General features: G+C 43.3%; 1 protein-coding gene and 1 long non-coding RNA gene across 2 annotated transcripts; both read left to right on the top strand.

The window, feature by feature from the left end:
- Positions 1 to 4,269: 4,269 nt before the first annotated feature.
- Positions 4,270 to 9,755, top strand: ela3l (elastase 3 like). The gene is made up of 8 exons (XM_052478597.1): positions 4,270 to 4,430; positions 4,704 to 4,792; positions 4,994 to 5,091; positions 5,539 to 5,667; positions 5,983 to 6,119; positions 6,412 to 6,557; positions 8,886 to 9,038; positions 9,392 to 9,755. Exons 1-8 carry the CDS (start codon positions 4,391 to 4,393, stop codon positions 9,407 to 9,409), a joined length of 810 nt encoding a protein of 269 aa, XP_052334557.1. The 5' UTR covers positions 4,270 to 4,390; the 3' UTR covers positions 9,410 to 9,755.
- A 1,493-nt stretch (positions 9,756 to 11,248) lies between these two features.
- LOC118358118 (uncharacterized) lies at positions 11,249 to 17,659 on the top strand. Its single transcript, XR_004820425.2, has 2 exons — positions 11,249 to 11,534; positions 16,360 to 17,659. It is a non-coding gene; the product is annotated as an uncharacterized LOC118358118 (long non-coding RNA).
- The last annotated feature ends 1,123 nt before the right edge of the window (positions 17,660 to 18,782 follow it).

Raw genomic sequence — 18,782 nt, 5'->3', positions numbered from 1 at the left:
CCTGGACCCATATAAATCAGCTGGGCTTGACAATCTGGACCCTCTATTTCTGAAACTATCCGCCGCCATTGTCGCAACCCCTATTACCAGCCTGTTCAACCTCTCTTTCATATCGTCTGAGATCCCCAAGGATTGGAAAGCTGCTGCAGTCATCCCCCTCTTCAAAGGGGGAGACACCCTGGACCCAAACTGTTACAGACCTATATCCATTCTGCCCTGCCTTTCTAAGGTCTTCGAAAGCCAAGTCAACAAACAGGTCACTGACCATCTCGAATCCCACCGTACCTTCTCCGCTATGCAATCTGGTTTCCGAGCCGGTCACGGGTGCACCTCAGCCACACTCAAGGTACTAAACGACATCATAACCGCCATCGATAAAAGACAGTACTGTGCAGCCTTCTTCATCGACCTTGCCAAGGCTTTCGACTCTGTCAATCACCAGATTCTTATCGGCAGACTCAGTAGCCTCGGTTTTTCGGATGACTGCCTTGCCTGGTTCACATATTACTTTGCAGACAGAGTTCAGTGTGTCAAATCGGAGGGCATGCTGTCCGGTCCTCTGGCAGTCTCTATGGGGGTGCCACAGGGTTCAATTCTCGGGCCGACTCTTTTCTCTGTATATATCAATGATGTTGGTCTTGCTGCGGGCGATTCCTTGATCCACCTCTACGCAGACGACACCATTCTATATACTTTCGGCCCGTCATTGGACACTGTGCTATCTAACCTCCAAACGAGCTTCAATGCCATACAACACTCCTTCCGTGGCCTCCAACTGCTCTTAAACGCTAGTAAAACCAAATGCATGCTTTTCAACCGATCGCTGCCTGCACCCGCATGCCCGACTAGCATCACCACACTGGATGGTTCCGACCTTGAATATGTGGACACCTATAAGTACCTAGGTGTCTGGCTAGACTGCAAACTCTCCTTCCAGACCCATATCAAACATCTCCATTCGAAAATCAAATCAAGAGTCGGCTTTCTATTCCGCAACAAAGCCTCCTTCACTCACGCTGCCAAGCTTACCCTAGTAAAACTGACTATCCTACCGATCCTCGACTTCGGCGATGTCATCTACAAAATCGCTTCCAACACTCTACTCAGCAAACTGGATGCAGTTTATCACAGTGCCATCCGTTTTGTCACTAAAGCACCTTATACTACCCACCACTGCGACTTGTATGCTCTAGTCGGCTGGCCCTCGCTACATATTCGTCGCCAGACCCACTGGCTCCAGGTCATCTACAAGGCCATGTTAGGTAAAGCTCCGCCTTATCTCAGTTCACTGGTCACGATGGCTACACCCATCCGTAGCACGCGCTCCAGCAGGTGTATCTCACTGATCATCCCTAAAGCCAACACCTCATTCGGCCGCCTTTCGTTCCAGTACTCTGCTGCCTGTGACTGGAACGAATGGCAAAAATCGCTGAAGTTGGAGACTTTTATCTCCCTCACCAACTTCAAACATCAGCTATCTGAGCAGCTAACCGATCGCTGCTGCTGTACATAACCTATTGGTAAATAGCCCACCCATTTTCACCTACCTCATCCCCACAGTTTTTATTTATTTACTTTTCTGCTCTTTTGCACACCAATATCTCTACCTGTGCATGATCATTTATCACTCCAGTGTTAATCTGCAATATTGTAATTATTTGCCTACCTCCTCATGCCTTTTGCACACATTGTATATAGACTCCCCTTTTTTTCTACTGTGTTATTGACTTGTTAATTGTTTACTCCATGTGTAACTCTGTGTTGTCTGTTCACACTGCTATGCTTTATCTTGGCCAGGTCGCAGTTGCAAATGAGAACTTGTTCTCAACTAGCCTACCTGGTTAAATAAAGGTGAAATAAAAATAAAATAAATTTTGTCCTCAAGTCTACACTGCTTCAGGTCTCAGAGACTGTGACATCATTGCACAATGGGTTACATCTGCATGCTACACACAAACACACATTCATACTGAATGCGATGACTGCACCATTGTCTTCGAGGAGTTTCTTTTGTGGCTTTGCTATAGGAAGTCACAGACCAACTAGAAATTACACATAGGCTACTACGGTGAAGAGTTGGACACCACCATGCCAGTTGTCCTGTGTATGCTTCTACGCACACTGACTGACTGGGATTTAAACAGCATGAGAAAGAGGGGAGTCACCACAACCTTTGAACTGTGGAACTGTGCTCAGGCCACCCTCTAACACTGTGGCTGACACTGTCTCTGACAGGTCCCGGCTCTGATAAAAAAACACACACAGACAATTTGTTTGCCTTGTTTTTAACTTAGCTTTTAACGACTACATAGAGATGCCAATTCAATACAGGCGTTTTAACTGCAACTCTCTGATAAAAGTGCCTTGGTCTTTTTGATTTAAAGAGATAATTCGATGAACTCATAGATACCATTTTTGTCTTTGAGTGCAGTTTGACCGAAGTTTAAGGTAGTTTCTGGAGCGATTGCTAACTAGACAGAGCGCAATGACTGGAAGTCTATACGATCAGCTAGCATACAGAAACTACCTTCAACTACCTTCAAACAGCACTCAGAGACGTCCAAATGCTATCCATGAGTTCATCTGACTCTGGGTAACTAGGAAAAAAAGGGCTTAAATGCCAAAATCTCAAACACTGGAACCACCCCAGTAGAGCTGCTGGTGAACTGTGATTGAACCTTTCACTGACTTTTATGACAGGTTTATGTCATAGCAATTAACAGGACTTAAGAGTTAACAGTCAGTTACTCTACCACAGGCTACACACCTTATCTGGAGGATTAAGGCTAGTCATGATTGAGTAACAAAGTATAATGTCACTGCAGGAATTATGACACATACACCAGCCACTGGCTGACACTGCAGTTATAGTTAATTTCAGAACAAACACAAACCGTTTTCCATGACAAACGATGCATGATCGTTTAAAGCGTAATTCTTCAAACATGTCAAATATACTGTACAACAGCAGGACATAGAGCACTGCACATTTTGACATTACATAAACGTTCTGAACAAAAGATTGTGAAACAATTGTTTTTAGAACACCTGAACAAGTGTTGTCTCTTATCCCAGAGCTTACGCCAAAGCTTCAGCTTAACAAGCAAATATGACTTGTTTCAATAACAATTACAAACAATTACAGATTTGTTGGTGTGGAGATCAGATTTAGCCAGTAGGCCTATATCACTCCTGTGTATGGATATCATGCCTCATCTAGTGGTTGACAAGTATATTGCATTTCTTCTTCTATCAGAGAAGTGAAACTGATTAAGTTCAGTTTACCACCAGAGACAAAGCATCACCCAGATCTCCCCTTGTGGTTGGGAACAGCATGTAAAACAGCATGCTATGCAAGTCAGTTGAACCTACCGTAGCACTGAATGTTTACACAATGTCTTCTTTGGTTACACACTTCTGCTTGGGCGTGCACACACACGCATACGGACACACACGCACACGGACACACACGCACACGGACACACACGCACACACACAAACTGCCTTTGCCATAGGTATAAGTCATGAATCAGATGTTTGTGACCCTCTCTCTGGACTCTTTACCAGGATACATGATAATATGTGCTGTAAGAATAAATGGATGTGTCAACAATCCTCTTTGAAGTGAACCCCCCCTTCCCCAACATATTAAAACATTGACTGAATAGTATAATACATTCATGCGCATAAAACAAGTTAATGAGGGTTTATTTTTCTTCTGTTGTACCGCCCTCTGCTCTTTGCCATAGCCATGTCTTTGAAATCACCAGGGGACTTTCCATCCATGTCTGACATGCAATACGCATAATATTTGCACATGTGTAATACTAATAAATATTTGGCTTAATAACTGCCATAAGTGGGGTTTATTCTGTAAACTACAGGTTACTCTCTAACTGTCTTACACAACATTGGTACAGGTGCTGAATTCCCATGGATCATATGCAACTCACTGGGCCAATCCAGAGGAGGAGTTCGTGGGCTATGGGTTCAGAGACTGTGGCATTGTTCACTCCCTTTCTCAGTACTGAATAGGACTGGACAGGTGAAAGCAATATGTTAGGAACTAGGTGAAGCTCTATTGCTTACAGTTTATATCCAGATTCGAGTGTATCTGAGAAATGTAGAAATACGCATACATTGGTGAGTGGAAAGTGAGGTCAAGGCCATGTGAATTGTTCTAGGAAACACACCTGTTGTCGCAGTCTGCCGGCGATCAGGCCCCCCAAACCATTGGTCGGCAGTTTCACATTTCTTCTCTTTCATCCACAGCGGTCATGAGGACCAATGAGAAAGTGTGTGTAATCAAGATGGGCGGGGCAGCCCTGAGGACTAGGGTTTAAAGTAGGATGTGTCATGCTGTCGCCAAGCAGACGACGTATCAATCAACATGATTCCCATTGTTCTGGCCTCAGTGCTCATCGCTAGCGGTAAGTGTCAGCCTCTATGTGTGTAGACATCAGACAGAGACTCCAACTGCAATCCTGGAAAGCTGAAGGGTGTGCAGGCTTTTGCTCGAGCACAACACCGACACACCCGATTCAACCAGACTGGCGACTATAATTTGTTAATCAGCTGAAACAGATATGCTTGTGCTGGGCTTTAACAATAACCTTCACTGTAGCTCACCAGGACTGGAGTTGGTAACTTCTGAGTTAGAGAGAAAGACCTGACCCTGATTGTCTCTCTGTCTACCCCCCTAGCCTTCGGGTGCGGCACCCCTCCTATTGAGCCTCTGACCACCCGTGTGGTCAATGGAGTGGACGCCAAGCCTCACAGCTGGCCCTGGCAGGTACACTGACACCCTTATCTCCCTCTCTCTATGTACAATGATTATAATACTGGATTGCATTTACATAGGTCACTTTTGATCATTATGTATCAGTATGGAGTAACTCGTTCTATCCAACCTCAATATTTCTCACTCTCTCTTTTTCTTTCTTTCTTTCTTTTATACTTTCTTTCTTTTTTTCATTTTCTTCTTTCTCTCCAGATCTCTCTGCAGTATGAGAGGGACGGTGAGTGGAGACACACCTGTGGAGGATCTCTGATTGCCACCAACTGGGTCATGACCGCTGCGCACTGTATCAAGTAAGAGAGGCTACACAATCACATTTACACGCAAATACACAGTGCATCCAAAGAAGACCTTCACGCGCACACACACACACAGACAGACAGACAGACAGACAGACAGACAGACAGACAGACAGACAGACAGACAGACAGACAGACAGACAGACACACACACACACACACACACACACACACACACACACACACACACACACACACACACACACACACACACACACACAGACACACACACAGACAGACAGACAGACAGACAGACAGACAGACAGACAGACAGACAGACAGACAGACAGACAGACAGACAGACAGACAGACAGACAGACAGACAGACAGACAGACAGACAGACAGACAGACAGACAGACAGACAGACAGACAGACAGACAGAGTTTTCTGCCCATATATGCTGTGATCACTGAGCATTCAACCTTCTCCAACCCTCCCAGCCTCAACCTGTCCTACAGAGTATTCGTTGGAAAGCACAACCTGGTTGAGACTGAGGAAGGCTCCCAGGCCATCATCCCTGAGAAGCTTGTTGTCCATGAGAAGTGGAACCCCATCTTTGTGGCCTTCGGGTAAGAGTATGGTCCACAAATAGACAGGCTAGCACAACAAACCTTGAATGCTACACTAAGAAAACAGATATTGCCAATAAAGATCTGATGGGTTGCTAAGGGTTGTATCATCAGCACCGAATGGAAGAAAGCAAAGCTTTGTTTTTTAGTCTCTACCTAAACAACACTGGATATGTAGAGCATTATGAGTAGCCTTATATACTTGCAGTACATCACAATATAAACTGGGCTGACTTTCAGTGGCATCACCTGTCTATCCTTTCCTTCTACAACCGTCTCTCTCTCTGTGTTCCTCCCCTGTCTCTGATTGACCAGAAATGACATTGCCCTGATCAAGTTGTCTGAGCATGTGACCCTGACTGACCATGTGCAGCTTGGCTGTATCCCTGCTGCTGGCACTGTGTTGGACAACCAGTACCCCTGTTACATCACTGGCTGGGGAAGGGTCTACAGTAAGCCTCTCTGTGTGTGTGTGTGTGTGTGTGTGTGTGTGTGTGTGTGTGTGTGTGTGTGTGTGTGTGTGTGTGTGTGTGTGTGTGTGTGTGTGTGTGTGTGTGTGTGTGTGTGTGTGTGTGTGTGTGTGTGTGTGCGTGTGTGTGTGTGTGTGTGTGTGTGTGTGTGTGTGTGTGTGTGTGCGTGTGTGTGTGTGTGTGTGTGTGTGTGTGTGTGTGTGTTTTGATGATCACTTTCATGTGTGTTCCTGTAGGGTAACTAGCTGCAGATTGACATGTGTGTGTGTTTTAGCCGGAGGCCCCATTGCTGATAACCTGCAGCAGGCTCTGATGCCTGTGGTGGACCATGCCACCTGCTCCAAGCCCGACTGGTGGGGAATTGCTCTCAGGACCACCATGGTGTGTGCCGGAGGAGATGGCATTGTCGCTGGCTGCAACGTGAGTACCCCTGGGAGATGTGAGAGGCAGAGAGACACAGAGAAAGGGAAAGAGAAACAGAGAGTATGTATTGTGTGTGATATATGTGTTTGTGCATGAGCATATTTTCTGTTTGTTTGTTTATATATGTGCGTGTGTGTGTGTGTGTGTGTGTGTGTGTGTGTGTGTGTGTGTGTGTGTGTGTGTGTGTGTGTGTGTGTGTGTGTGTGTGTGTGTGTGTGTGTGTGTGTGTGTGTGTGTGTGTGTGTGTGTGTGTGTGTGTACATGTGAGTGTTTATGTGTTACTGTTAGTGTTTGTGTTGTGTGTGAGAGTGGGGGTGTGAGAGTAACACATTAGTGAATTACATTCACTCCTCTACGTATTTTTGTTGTACAGTGAAGCTAAAAGATTTAATTTGGCTCTATACTCCAGCATTTTGGATTTGAGAGGAAATGCTTCTCATGAGGCGAAAGTACCAGATTTCACCTTTGAATTGATAGTATTTTCATACATATCTGTTCCACCGTTTAGAAATGAAAGCACTTTCTGTACAGTATCAAATCCCCCCATTTGTATTTGGACAAATTCACTTAGAGTGTATTAAAGTACTCAAAGAATGTAGTATTTGGTCCCATTTTCATAGGACGCAATGGCTACATCATACTTGTGACTACAAACTTGTTGGATGCATTTGCAGTTTGTTGTGGTTGTGTTTCGGATTATGTAGTGTCTCTTTCTCACTCATCATTATTCACAATTCATTCATGATTGTCCGTAACCATGGTAGCATCCACATTAACGTAGTAGATTTCAGAAACTAATTCTATTGTTATTTACAATACAAGCCACTCCAAAATGACACAATACATGAGTTACCATTAATTCTATTGGGCATAACATAACAAAACAAAACAACATGCAAATGCATCCGACAAGTTCATAGAGTCACAAGCTTGGAATATGGGACTAAAAACTACAAGTTTTGACTACTTTAATACACTTTAAGTGAATATGTATGGGGACAAGATACATAAAATGCTTTCAGCTCTAAACTCTAAAACATATGTATGAAAATACACTCTAATAAAGGTTACATTCTGTACTGTCACCTCATATGAAATATTTGATTTCAAATCCAAAATGCTTGCATAGAGATACTATTTTTAGCTTCAGTGTTCAAATAGATGTATCTTTATCAACACCCCTTGGGTGCGGCAACCTTCCCATCGAGCCTCTGACCACCCATGTGGTCAGTTGAGTGGACACCAAGCCCCATATAGTTTTAATTTTAATGAAATGTTTCATATCCTAATAAATGCATAGATATCCAAATAAATGCATAGATATCCAAATAAATGCATAGATATCCAAATAAATGCATAGATATCCAAATAAATGCATAGATATCCAAATAAATCATAAGTATTTACACACCTTGGATATTTTTTCAAATTTTGTTGATTTACAAAGTGGCATTAAAATGGATCTACACAAAATACTCCATAATGTCAAAGTGAAAAGAACATTTTTACAAATGTTTACCAATTAATAGAAATGTAATAACTAAAATACACATCTTGTATGCAACAAGACACTAAAGTAATATTGCAAAATTACATTGAAAAGAAATATACTTTTTTGTCCTAAATGCAAAGTTTTATCTTTGGGGCAAATCCAACACAACACATCACTGAGTAACTGCCTCCTTATTGTCAAGTATGGTGGTGGCTGCATTATGGTATGGGTGTACTTGACATCGGCGAAGACTGGGGAGTTTTTTAGAATGGAGCTAAGCAGAGGCGAAATCCTAGAGAAAAACTTGCTTCAGTCTGCTTTACACTAGACACTGGGAGAGTAATTCACCTTTCAGCAGGACAATAACCTACAACACAAGGCCAAATCTATATTGGAGTTGCTTACCATGAAGACAGTCAATGGCCAAGTTACAGTTTTGACATAAATCTGCTTGAAAATCTATGACAAGACTTAAAAATTCCCGTCTAGTCATAATCCCCAACACCTTGACAGAGCTTGAAGAATTGTGAAAAGAATAATGGGCAGATATTGCACAATCCAGATGTGCAAAGGTCTTAGAGACTTAGTCAATGAGGCTCTCAGCTGTAATCACTGCCAAAGGGGTTTCTAACACATATTGACTCATGTATACATTTTTCTTCCATTTACAAAGTATTTTGTGAGATCATTGACTTATATTGACAATTTAATCCATTTTAATCCCACTGTGTAACGCAATAAAATGTGAAGAAATCCAAAGGGGGGTGAAAATGTATGACTTGTTGCATGTCTTTGGTTAAGTATGAAATCAATTCCCTCTTCTTCTCCTATAGGGTGACTCTGGTGGGCCCCTGAACTGCAAGAACCCAGAGGGAGTATGGGAGGTCCATGGTATTGCCAGCTTTGTTTCTGGTCTGGGCTGCAACTACGCGAAGAAGCCCACCGTCTTCACCCGCGTCTCCAACTTCAATGACTGGATCGACCAGGTAAAAGGACATGTTGACATGACTCACAGAGCTAAGGTTTACACGCGTCATTACAGTGTTAATTGGCATGACGTGGGCATTCTGGAAAAACCTTACTTCTCAATAATGTCGACTTTTCAGACTTTGCAAAACAAATTGTTTTTTTTTCAAATGGATGAATTGTTTAGTCCTAGAGTCATCAAACTTTCACAGAATATGGAGGGGAATGACATCTTTCAATTGATGTGTATATATAGAAAATGTAATCCCCAAAAGTGAGCTACACGGGTTTTCCAGGATGCTGATGATGAGGGAAAACCTTTTCAGGAAATGTCACCAATGACTTGTCCTGTTCTGTCTGTCTATTTTCTCAGGCTATGATGAGCAACTAGAGTGGAGCAGAATGGGGAATTGAGTCCAATAAAAAAGGAGTCAGCAAAATGGCTTTGTGATGTATTTTATGTTCATGCCACAAGATGTCCTCAGTCACTCAAGATAAAGAGAAGGGATTTCCATAAGATGTTTCCTATGTTGGAGGTCTATCTATACATGTATCTCCATACATTCAGTACTTGATCAATCATTTTGGCATTCTGATTTGTCATGCTGTGTACCTAATATTTGCTAATAGGAGCGTTTTGAGACATTCTACTTGAGAATGTGTGAGGATGATATCCTTCCAATAAAATGTGGTCTTATTTTTAGAAGAGTAAAACGTAGACCTGTATGTTCACCCCACTTCAGAAAGATAGACATCTTGTTTTCCACTTTATGCTGTCATACATATTCTGGGAATGGAAGGGTTTCATTAATGGGTGAGCCAGGCCAGATGTATTCTGCTCTCCATAAAGTCTTCCTACATCTTCGGCTTTTGATGTGATTACACTACACAGACTTGGCAGACAGGCTGGGAATGAGAACGCCACAGAATGAGGGCTATAGGGAAAATTATGTTTAAATTAGAATTTACTATCCATCTTTAGTATCCATCTCTCTCTCTCACTCAAGCCCACGCTCACTTGATCGCACGTCCCCAAACACACTCACAGACAGAGACGTACTCACGAACACACACACACACACACACACACACACACACACACACACACACACACACACACACACACACACACACACACACACACACACACACACACACACACACACACACACACACACACACACACACACACACACACACACACACACACACACACACACACACACACACACACACACACACGCAAACATACTTGCTGTTTATTGACAGGGAAATTCTTAAATGAGGGAAGATTCATTGACAGGCTGACAGTAAACATCTCATATCTGATTAGAGCAGTTCACTGTCACATCAACTGTGTGTGTGTGTGTGTGTGTGTGTGTGCATGCCGTGCATGGATGTGTGTAAAGTACATAGAATTTCTCATTATCTTAGTGTATGTTTTCTCAGTGTCTATCCATGCACACAATAGTTTTAAACATATTTTGAAGCTACACATCAAGGGGCCAATTAAAGTCAGTCAAATCTTAAGCTAAACTGTTTATGTGTAAACAAACATTATGTCCGTTCACGCTGAACCCATCCGGAATATAAAAAATTATATTCTACATGAATATTGGCATAAATCAATCATTCTAATGACCATTGGACAGAACCCAGGTTGTACTGTTAAAATAGTTGCTTGAATCTGTTGTTGCTCTGGGGATCTCTAGCCAGCTTTCTCTGGGCAGCTTTTGTCTGACGTGGGGGTCTGGTCTGAAAAGAGCTTTGTCTCCCCCTCCCCCACCCCCCTCATGCTCTGAAAGGAGCACCGGGAGACAGCTTGCCGCCTTGAATGCTAAATGCGCCAATCCCACCTCCCCAAATTGTGCAGTTTTCTTGCTATATGTGGTTATAAGTCAAAGACAATAGGTTGATTTGGCTGTAAATTCAAGTGACAATAATTTAAAGTCAGGACGTCGAAGCTTTCCCCTACAACAACTCCATACGGTGTGATACAAGCTCCAACGGGACAGTGCATATGACAGTGTCCTATGATCAAGGCACCACATAGTGTGGTTAGAGAAAGCCGTTTACTGGATGTTCTCTATAGGCCACTTAAAATAGCTCAGTTTAACTGTGATTCCTCCATGCCTGAGCAGGGAGCGGGAGGGGAGGGAGAGAGAGGGAGTGTGTGTGCGACATCACAGTGATCCACATTGACAGTGGCGTCACTACTCTGTCGCCTCGCTCGAATCACCCGTCTGTTAACTGGTTGGACCTCGCAGACTCTCTCTCATTCAAGCAGTGCGCAGTGGATATTGAACCACTAAGAACTGTTGGGAAGATTTGCCTGGTACTTGGTGGCAACAGCCTTGTAAAACAATAATAGTGTGCTTTTTTGGCTTAACTTTATTCCTGAGGAGGCAACGGAATCCATTGTAGAGTCTGGTCGATTTATGGAGATGTTTGGAGAGGATCTATGAATATGGTAATTCCAGACGGTGCAATCTGCTAAATGAAGCAGCTACGAGTGAGTGAGTGAGATTGAATTTGTGAAGGGCACTGTTTTAGTGCCTATTGGTCTAACTAATTGATGATGACTAGAATAGCTATCATTAGAAGAGAACAAGTTGAAGTTGCAGTTGCACAGTTGCACAAAACCCTTTTGTTTTCCAAATAGCCATTTCCCAGCCAACTATTGCATGTGCAGTTGAAATCTGCTATTTGGAACTGTAGGCCTATGTGTAACACACACACACACACACACACACACACACACACACACACACACACACACACACACACACACACACACACACACACACACACACACACACACACACACACACACACACACACACACACACACACACACACACACACACACACACACACACACACACACACACTCTTATTGTTTGTCCAGAGAACAGAATCCAAGCCGCTCATCCACGTCCACCCCATTCTAACAAACTATTGTTATCCACATAGCCATTGCATAACAGTTGGCAGTGGGTTTCATTGTATTGACCATGTCTGGTGGAGAGGGCACCGGCCTGTATCGTACACTTTGGACTCACTCGTCACTGAAATCCAACTGACATTTTCTCAGCCAGTCTGTCCTAAGTTACTTCTGGGGCCTGCTTTTTTTAGAACAGATATGAGGAAAGTTTTGCTTCGAGTAGAATGTATTTTCTACTCCTCAGTCTCTCTTGATAGCTAGTGTCTAGCTATTGAGACCTGGTTATCCCACGCTGCAAGGCTTTAGCTAACTTGGCTAGCTAGCTGGAAGGATAGCTCACTACACTACAAAGGGATAGCTCTCACCGTAAGGCTTAGCTAACCTGGGTAACTCACCACCAGGCTAGCTATACCAAACTAGCTTTTCGTACCTGGAAGGATAGAATTGCTAGGTCTACTCTTGCGTTTAGCTCAACCCACTCAACCCAGAATCGATGGGCCTGCACCCGTGGGACTGGTTCTATGGGAGGAGACTCCCCTCTCGCACCCCCCCAGGGAAGCAACTCCTCTCAGTGGTCCGAGCTAGCATGGCATTAGTCAAAGGTGACTGGGGAAAGCCCTTTTTCAGCAAGGTCCAAAGCAGGCACTTTGTTGGCATGGACATTTAGGGTATGGAGGAGATAGGCCTTGACAAGCCGCTGGTGGTCAAGCTGTCATTGACTGGCCACCTCTACCCCAGTGCCTCATCTATAACCGGCACTACTCTCCCTGGTAAGACGGAGCACTTCAACGTTTCCATATTCTGAAGGGTCTACGTGATTGCGACATGTTCAGTACACGCATTGAAGCTAAAGTCCCTACTGTTGGCTTACCGGGCCAATTTTCAACCAATAATTTACAAGAGATGGGCAATCTCTTAACGCCCAGTGCAGTACAAAACAGATTTCCCTGTGTTTTATATACATATTTTCACACATGAGGTTGAAATTGTGAAAATTAGGATAATAGCCTTTTAGTGTAAGAGCTTTTTGAAAAGACCCCCTGAAATTTCAGCCTGTTTTGGTGGGATGGAGTTTTGACCTGCCAGATTGTAAATTAGTTAATAGACCAATAAGAAAGAGAGTTCCAAACTTGTCTGCCAATAACAAATTGTTTTCAGTTTTCCCCTCCCCACCCACTGCTTGAGAAATTGCACTTTGCTAAGAAGCTATTTTCGTCTATTTTTTTAAACCATTTTAATTGAAAACAATCACATTAAGGTACTTAATTGTTACCCAGAACTTAAATGATACTGAGATAAAAAAATGTCTGTATTGGACCTTTTCATCAAAGGCTCAGCCAACCAGAACCGATGGGATGAGATCTGTGTCAGTGCAGATATCAACCTCCAGGCGTCCAGAGGTGCCATCCAAGGCTGTGGGCGTGCCATTAGTGTCGCTAGTCTTCTGATGATGGGGAATTGTGGCTCAACTTGTCCAGCCTCTCGGACACAGAAAAGGCAGATTTTCTTGAAGCTACTATAATGCCGAAGGAACCGTTTGGGCCTTCTGTCGCCGGCAGAAGCGCAAACTTCGCAAGAAGGAAAGAAGGAAGGCGAAACCTTTGACCTGGGTACCATGGCAAACTGGTCTTCGCCTTTACGAGCCAAGGCTTTATGGCAGGTAGAGGGCAACTCGCTGGCACCAGGGTTTTCTATAAAGCAATTCCCCCAGCGACGCAATAGGCTAGAAACCCACAGTTCGGCTCTCCTAACAGAGGAGCATGGCGTAAGAGTGCTCAACTCTTAATGTCTTGGGGCCCCCCTGCAACGGCTATCCCATTGGATAGTTGAAGGTATTATATTTGCTTACCAAAGCAAGTGTTTACAGCCCGCTGAGGACCCGAGGGCTCATTCTTGGGCACTGTTCAAATGCGTCACCCATCACCCATCACACAGCAAACGCTGTTCAAAGGCACCACCCATCATACATTTATGAGGTTTTGCCGACTGGATGTCACTGTACCTTCATTGGCACATACTGTCCTCAGTGTCGGGATCACTGAGTGGTGATGCTGTTGGGACTAGCCTAGCTTCAGGAGTTGTCCATATTCCATATTGAGACATCAAAATGAGTATTTGAAATAGAACTTAGGGTTATTTGAGTAACCCCAGTCATATGATAATATTAGTGAGATGTCTCACCGCATTTCCCTGCTCGCAAGACCGCAAGGAGGAAAGGCATGCTTTAGAATGACGTGATCTGGCAAGTGGCGCCTCGTGAAATGACTTTAAATGATGATCTCCAATGTCAATATAAATGGCCATTTAAACTTGATGGTCTCTTCTTTTCTCCAGTCAGATGGGTAGCTAATCTATCTCCTCTCCTATTTTTGATACCCTGTGGTCTCATTTCCCCTCTCATCAGTAATAGAGTTCTACAGAACATTCTAGAGCTGGCAGAGAGCCTGGATCTCACGTGGCCGGATGGCACAGCCAAGAAATCCCACCCATTCCCATTGTTATAATATTAACTCTATTACTCAAAGTCAATCAAGTGCATCATTGCCATAACCCTTATTAGGAAGCAAACCTGTCTTGATTTGGATTGGCTAAGAGTGGCAGGGAGAGTGGAGAGAAGTTTGAAATTAGTTTTCAACAGCAGCGTGTCTCTAAATTCGCCTCACTCTATCGTTGCATGGGGAAATGTGTGAGGGTGTTCTCTATATTGAAGTGTAATTGGAATTATATTCACTGAAACAGACCCAATCAAACTCACTCAGTCACACATGTACAGGCCCAGGTTGATATCAACACATCCACAAACCTGCAACTAAACACACAATCATAGGGTCTACTTCACAAACAAATTAGAATTTGCAATTAGATGACATCTATAATATATGTTGGAAATATTTGGAAATGATTGAAGTATAGTGCACTCCTAAGAACAGTGCTTTCGATGTATGATGCCAGCTCAGTGGTTTGTCAGTGGAAACAGCGCCACTGTTTCCCCCACCACCTTCTTTATTGTTTTCGTTGTGTTGATGTGACAGAGGGGAAACGGAGGAGAGGAGGTTCCGACAGTGTGGTATTAGACATTGCGGTACATATTCTGCTGTTCTATCGCCCGTCTAATGATGTCAGAGGGGGGAAAAAGTGTTTGTTGTTGGCGTTAACCTTATTGTTGTAATATCCAAAATGGAAGCGGCAGTTCCGCCAATCAGGCGTTCCAGTTTTAAAGGTCCAATGCAGCTGTTTTTTTTTTATCTCAATGTTAAAATCATCTCTGGGGTAACAATGAAGTACTTTACTGTGATTGTTTTCAATAAACGTGATCAAAAACATGTTCTTAGCAAAGAGCAATTTCTCAAGCAAGAGCTTTGCTAGGACTGTTTAGGAGATGTCTGAGTGGGGAGGGGAAACACTGAAAACTATATGTTATTGGCAGAGAGGTTTGGAACTCTCTTTCTTATTGGTCTGTTAACTTCTTTACAATATTGTCACCAGGGAGGCCAAACCTCCATCCCACCAAAACAGGCTGAAATTTCAGGCAGACTTTTTTCAAACAGCTCTTACATTAAAAGGGCATTATTTACATTGACATTTTAGTCATTTAGCACACGCTCTAATCCAGAGCGATTTACTGCATTCATCTTAAGATACTGTAGCTAGGTGAGACAACCACATATCACATTCGTAGTAAGTACATTTTTCCTCAGTAAATCACCATTATCATAATTTTCACAATTTCACAGTACTATTCCAACCTCATAGTGTGGAAATATATATAAAACACAGGGCAATCAAATGTTTGACTGCACTATGCCTTTAAGACACCTTACAGATGTAGGACCTTAATTTGATTACCCTGTTGCAGGAGAACCTTCCAACAATGTAGTGTATTTGCGGTTTTACATTTACATTTACATTTATGTCATTTAGCAGACGCTCTTATCCAGAGCGACTTAGAAATTGGTGCATACACCTTATGACATCCAGTGGAACAGCCACTTGGCTTCTGAAGTCCCCTACGAAAAAAACATCAACTCCCACAAAAATGTCCATCAATTATAATCCACGTAATAATTCACATTTCCTGTTGCTGTAGGGTCATTTTCCTGCTGTAGAAAACTGGCTCAGATTACGATCTGAGGTGAATCACCTGTTAATGATATGGTAATCCGTCCCCAGTTAACCCCTCTAGCGTGTTAGTCTGGCCTGAAGAGTAGGTCCCCTCAGGGAAGAACATGTTCACCTCAGGTACATTGTCCCTGCACATGGAGGTCCTGACCCCTGGAAAAGACTGCCCATTATCTCAGTGTGTATGTATGTGCATATGTGTTTGTGTAAGAATCCAGTGTTTAATGGGTCTGTGTACATGTCAATGTATTAGATCTCCTATTTCCCTCTTTTCTCAGGGGCCACTTGTTGGGGATAACAGAAGGGACAGCACAGCATCAGTCAGCCAAAGCCATGAAGCAGTCCATTGACTAGGATGTGCCAGTAAACCACTGATTCGGGCTTGAGTGGAACATTAAGGATTTGTATTTCTATCCAAAGAAGTTGGATTTTAGGGTGAACCAGGAAATTGAATATGGAGACAGAGCTGAGGACAGGTCTCTCTGTATGGGCCATAATGGCCATAGTGTGTAACTCTGTAGTGGGCGTCCTCACCCTCATCCTCTTTGTCATCCTCTACCAGGCCTGCAAGGTGCCTTCCTGCCAAGAGAGGGCGCCAGTGCTGACAGCAGCCCCGGAGCAAGAGAAGGGCGATCAGAAATACTTACTCACTGTAGTCTGACGGTGAACATAAAGAGGAAAAACACTCTCTGGCCAAACAGACTACACACACACACACACACGCACGCACGCACACCTCTCTCTCTCTGTCTGTATTTGAGTCCATTTCTCTCTCTCTCTGCCTGACACTCAGTTGATCTCGGAGCAAAAGAACATGACAAGTGTTAGGCATTGCGTAAAAAAAAAACATAAATCCTCTTATCTCCTTGGCTCTGCTCTGGGACTGTCCATCTGTCAGTTTGTTTAAACCCAGCAGTCTGGCCTTACCCTGCACATCTCCACTGAACCAGTCTGATGATTTGTGGGAAAGGGTAAATGAAAAAGCGAATGAGAAGAGAGATGGAAGGAAAGGCGGAAAGCGAACAGCCCTCATCTCATCAGCGACAGATTGTTTACTAACTGGAGAAATAATGATGCCAAGTACAGTGAAATAGACCACAAGAGAGATAGATAGAGAGATAGATAGAGAGATAGCTGCGGAAACAAAGGAAGGCCGTGATGATGGACGAGAGAGAAGGAAAGGGGTGTTTTGATGTGTTGCTTACTAAGAGAACGTTCAAGAATCTCAATAGTTTAAGAAAAATAACAAAAACAAAGGGAAATGAACTCAACATTTCAACTAAAAGTTGCGCTGTAACACTTAAATGTGTCCGTCTGCCACTTACCGGGTTCATAACCTTCTCAAGGAGTGACACCCAAAGACAGTATAATGAGAATCTTTTAGAACGACTCCCAGAGATAGTGATGTTGTGACGCGGAGAATCAAAATGACTACTTGAAACAGAAGGATCATGTACTGTACTATGCGAATAACCATTCCACATGTGTAATTATTATGGTGATGTTGTTCTATGAATCATGGACATAATGTTGCTTTTAATAGTTTATTAACACAATAAATGTTTTACTTTTTCGTAACTTTTGGGGACGTATATTACTGACCTTCATTGATCATGTCACTACAACCAGCACAAAATAACCACAGCATTGTCCTCACAGTGCATGACTATCCATCGAAATACCGGGAGCAAAGTACAACTACTGCACTGTAGTAAAGGTGTGGCTTGCAGGTCTTGAATCACGTCTTCCACAGTGTTGATTTAACCACAATGTCATTGGTGTGGGTCACTCCTGTAGCTGCTGTAAGTTGCGTCATTAGCCTTCCAGATCTGTTTTGACAACTGCTATGGTCATTGTCACACAGACCTGGAATAATTACAGTAAAGTACATCTCCGATCTGCTCAGAAATGCTAGTCTATGACGCGTTGTAATGCGCAGTCCTTGCATTATTTTGTAGGCTTCTGCATTATACAGGATCTCTGAGTTCCACAGGTCATTCAGTGTCTCTCGTTCACATGTGCTCCAGCACTTCCTGATTTACAAATGAGGCACTGTTACTGGATGATACACAGTCAGGCCATAGCAATTGGGTAATAAGCCTCACACACACACACAAACACACACACATACCCACACACACGCGCGCGCCCACAATAAGCTCTGTGTCAATGTGAAGGACCATAAGCCTAACACAGGGTCTCATCCAGTGCCTCGGTTCCATCACTGTCCTCTATCTCTCTACACAACTGTCTTCTCTTTGGTGGCTTGTTGTGCTTCTACCTAGCAGGGTTTTACTAAATGAATATGTTCATTAGAGAGGAGTCCCTCTATTGCTGCCCCCTCCACCAGCTTTGCTACATCCTGCCTGCCTCTCTCTCTTTCTGTCTCTCTCTGTCGAACAATTTCAGGTAACCTCACCCGTTGTGTCTGCAAAGGTATGAAGGACATATATGTTATTGAGTCTAAGGGAGGAAATGTAAAATAAAGTCCATTGAAGGACTAAGCTTCTTCCACCAAAATGGCGACTCTTCACAGTTAATGTGATATATCCCACCATGTTTTAACAAAGGTGACAGTTCCCTCTCGCAAAGAAACACTAAGGTATTGTGGAGGACAGTTTACTTGACTGTCACTCATTTCAAATGACAAGTTCTGACCTATTTTAATGCAATACTGACCATGAATGACTTTGCTGACCTT

This window comes from Oncorhynchus keta, chromosome 25 (genome assembly GCF_023373465.1).
Source record: "Oncorhynchus keta strain PuntledgeMale-10-30-2019 chromosome 25, Oket_V2, whole genome shotgun sequence".
Taxonomy (NCBI): Eukaryota; Metazoa; Chordata; class Actinopteri; order Salmoniformes; family Salmonidae; genus Oncorhynchus; species Oncorhynchus keta.
This window is presented reverse-complemented; position numbering and strand designations above follow the sequence as displayed.

Excerpts from the sequence above, each read along its gene's own strand:
- ela3l (XM_052478597.1), top strand. The coding sequence starts at position 4,391 with ATGATTCCCATTGTTCTGGCCTCAGTGCTCATCGCTAGCG. Across the intron at positions 5,668-5,982 it reads CCCATCTTTGTGGCCTTCGG|AAATGACATTGCCCTGATCA; the intron begins GTAAGAGTATGG and ends CTGATTGACCAG. Across the intron at positions 6,558-8,885 it reads GCATTGTCGCTGGCTGCAAC|GGTGACTCTGGTGGGCCCCT; the intron begins GTGAGTACCCCT and ends CTTCTCCTATAG.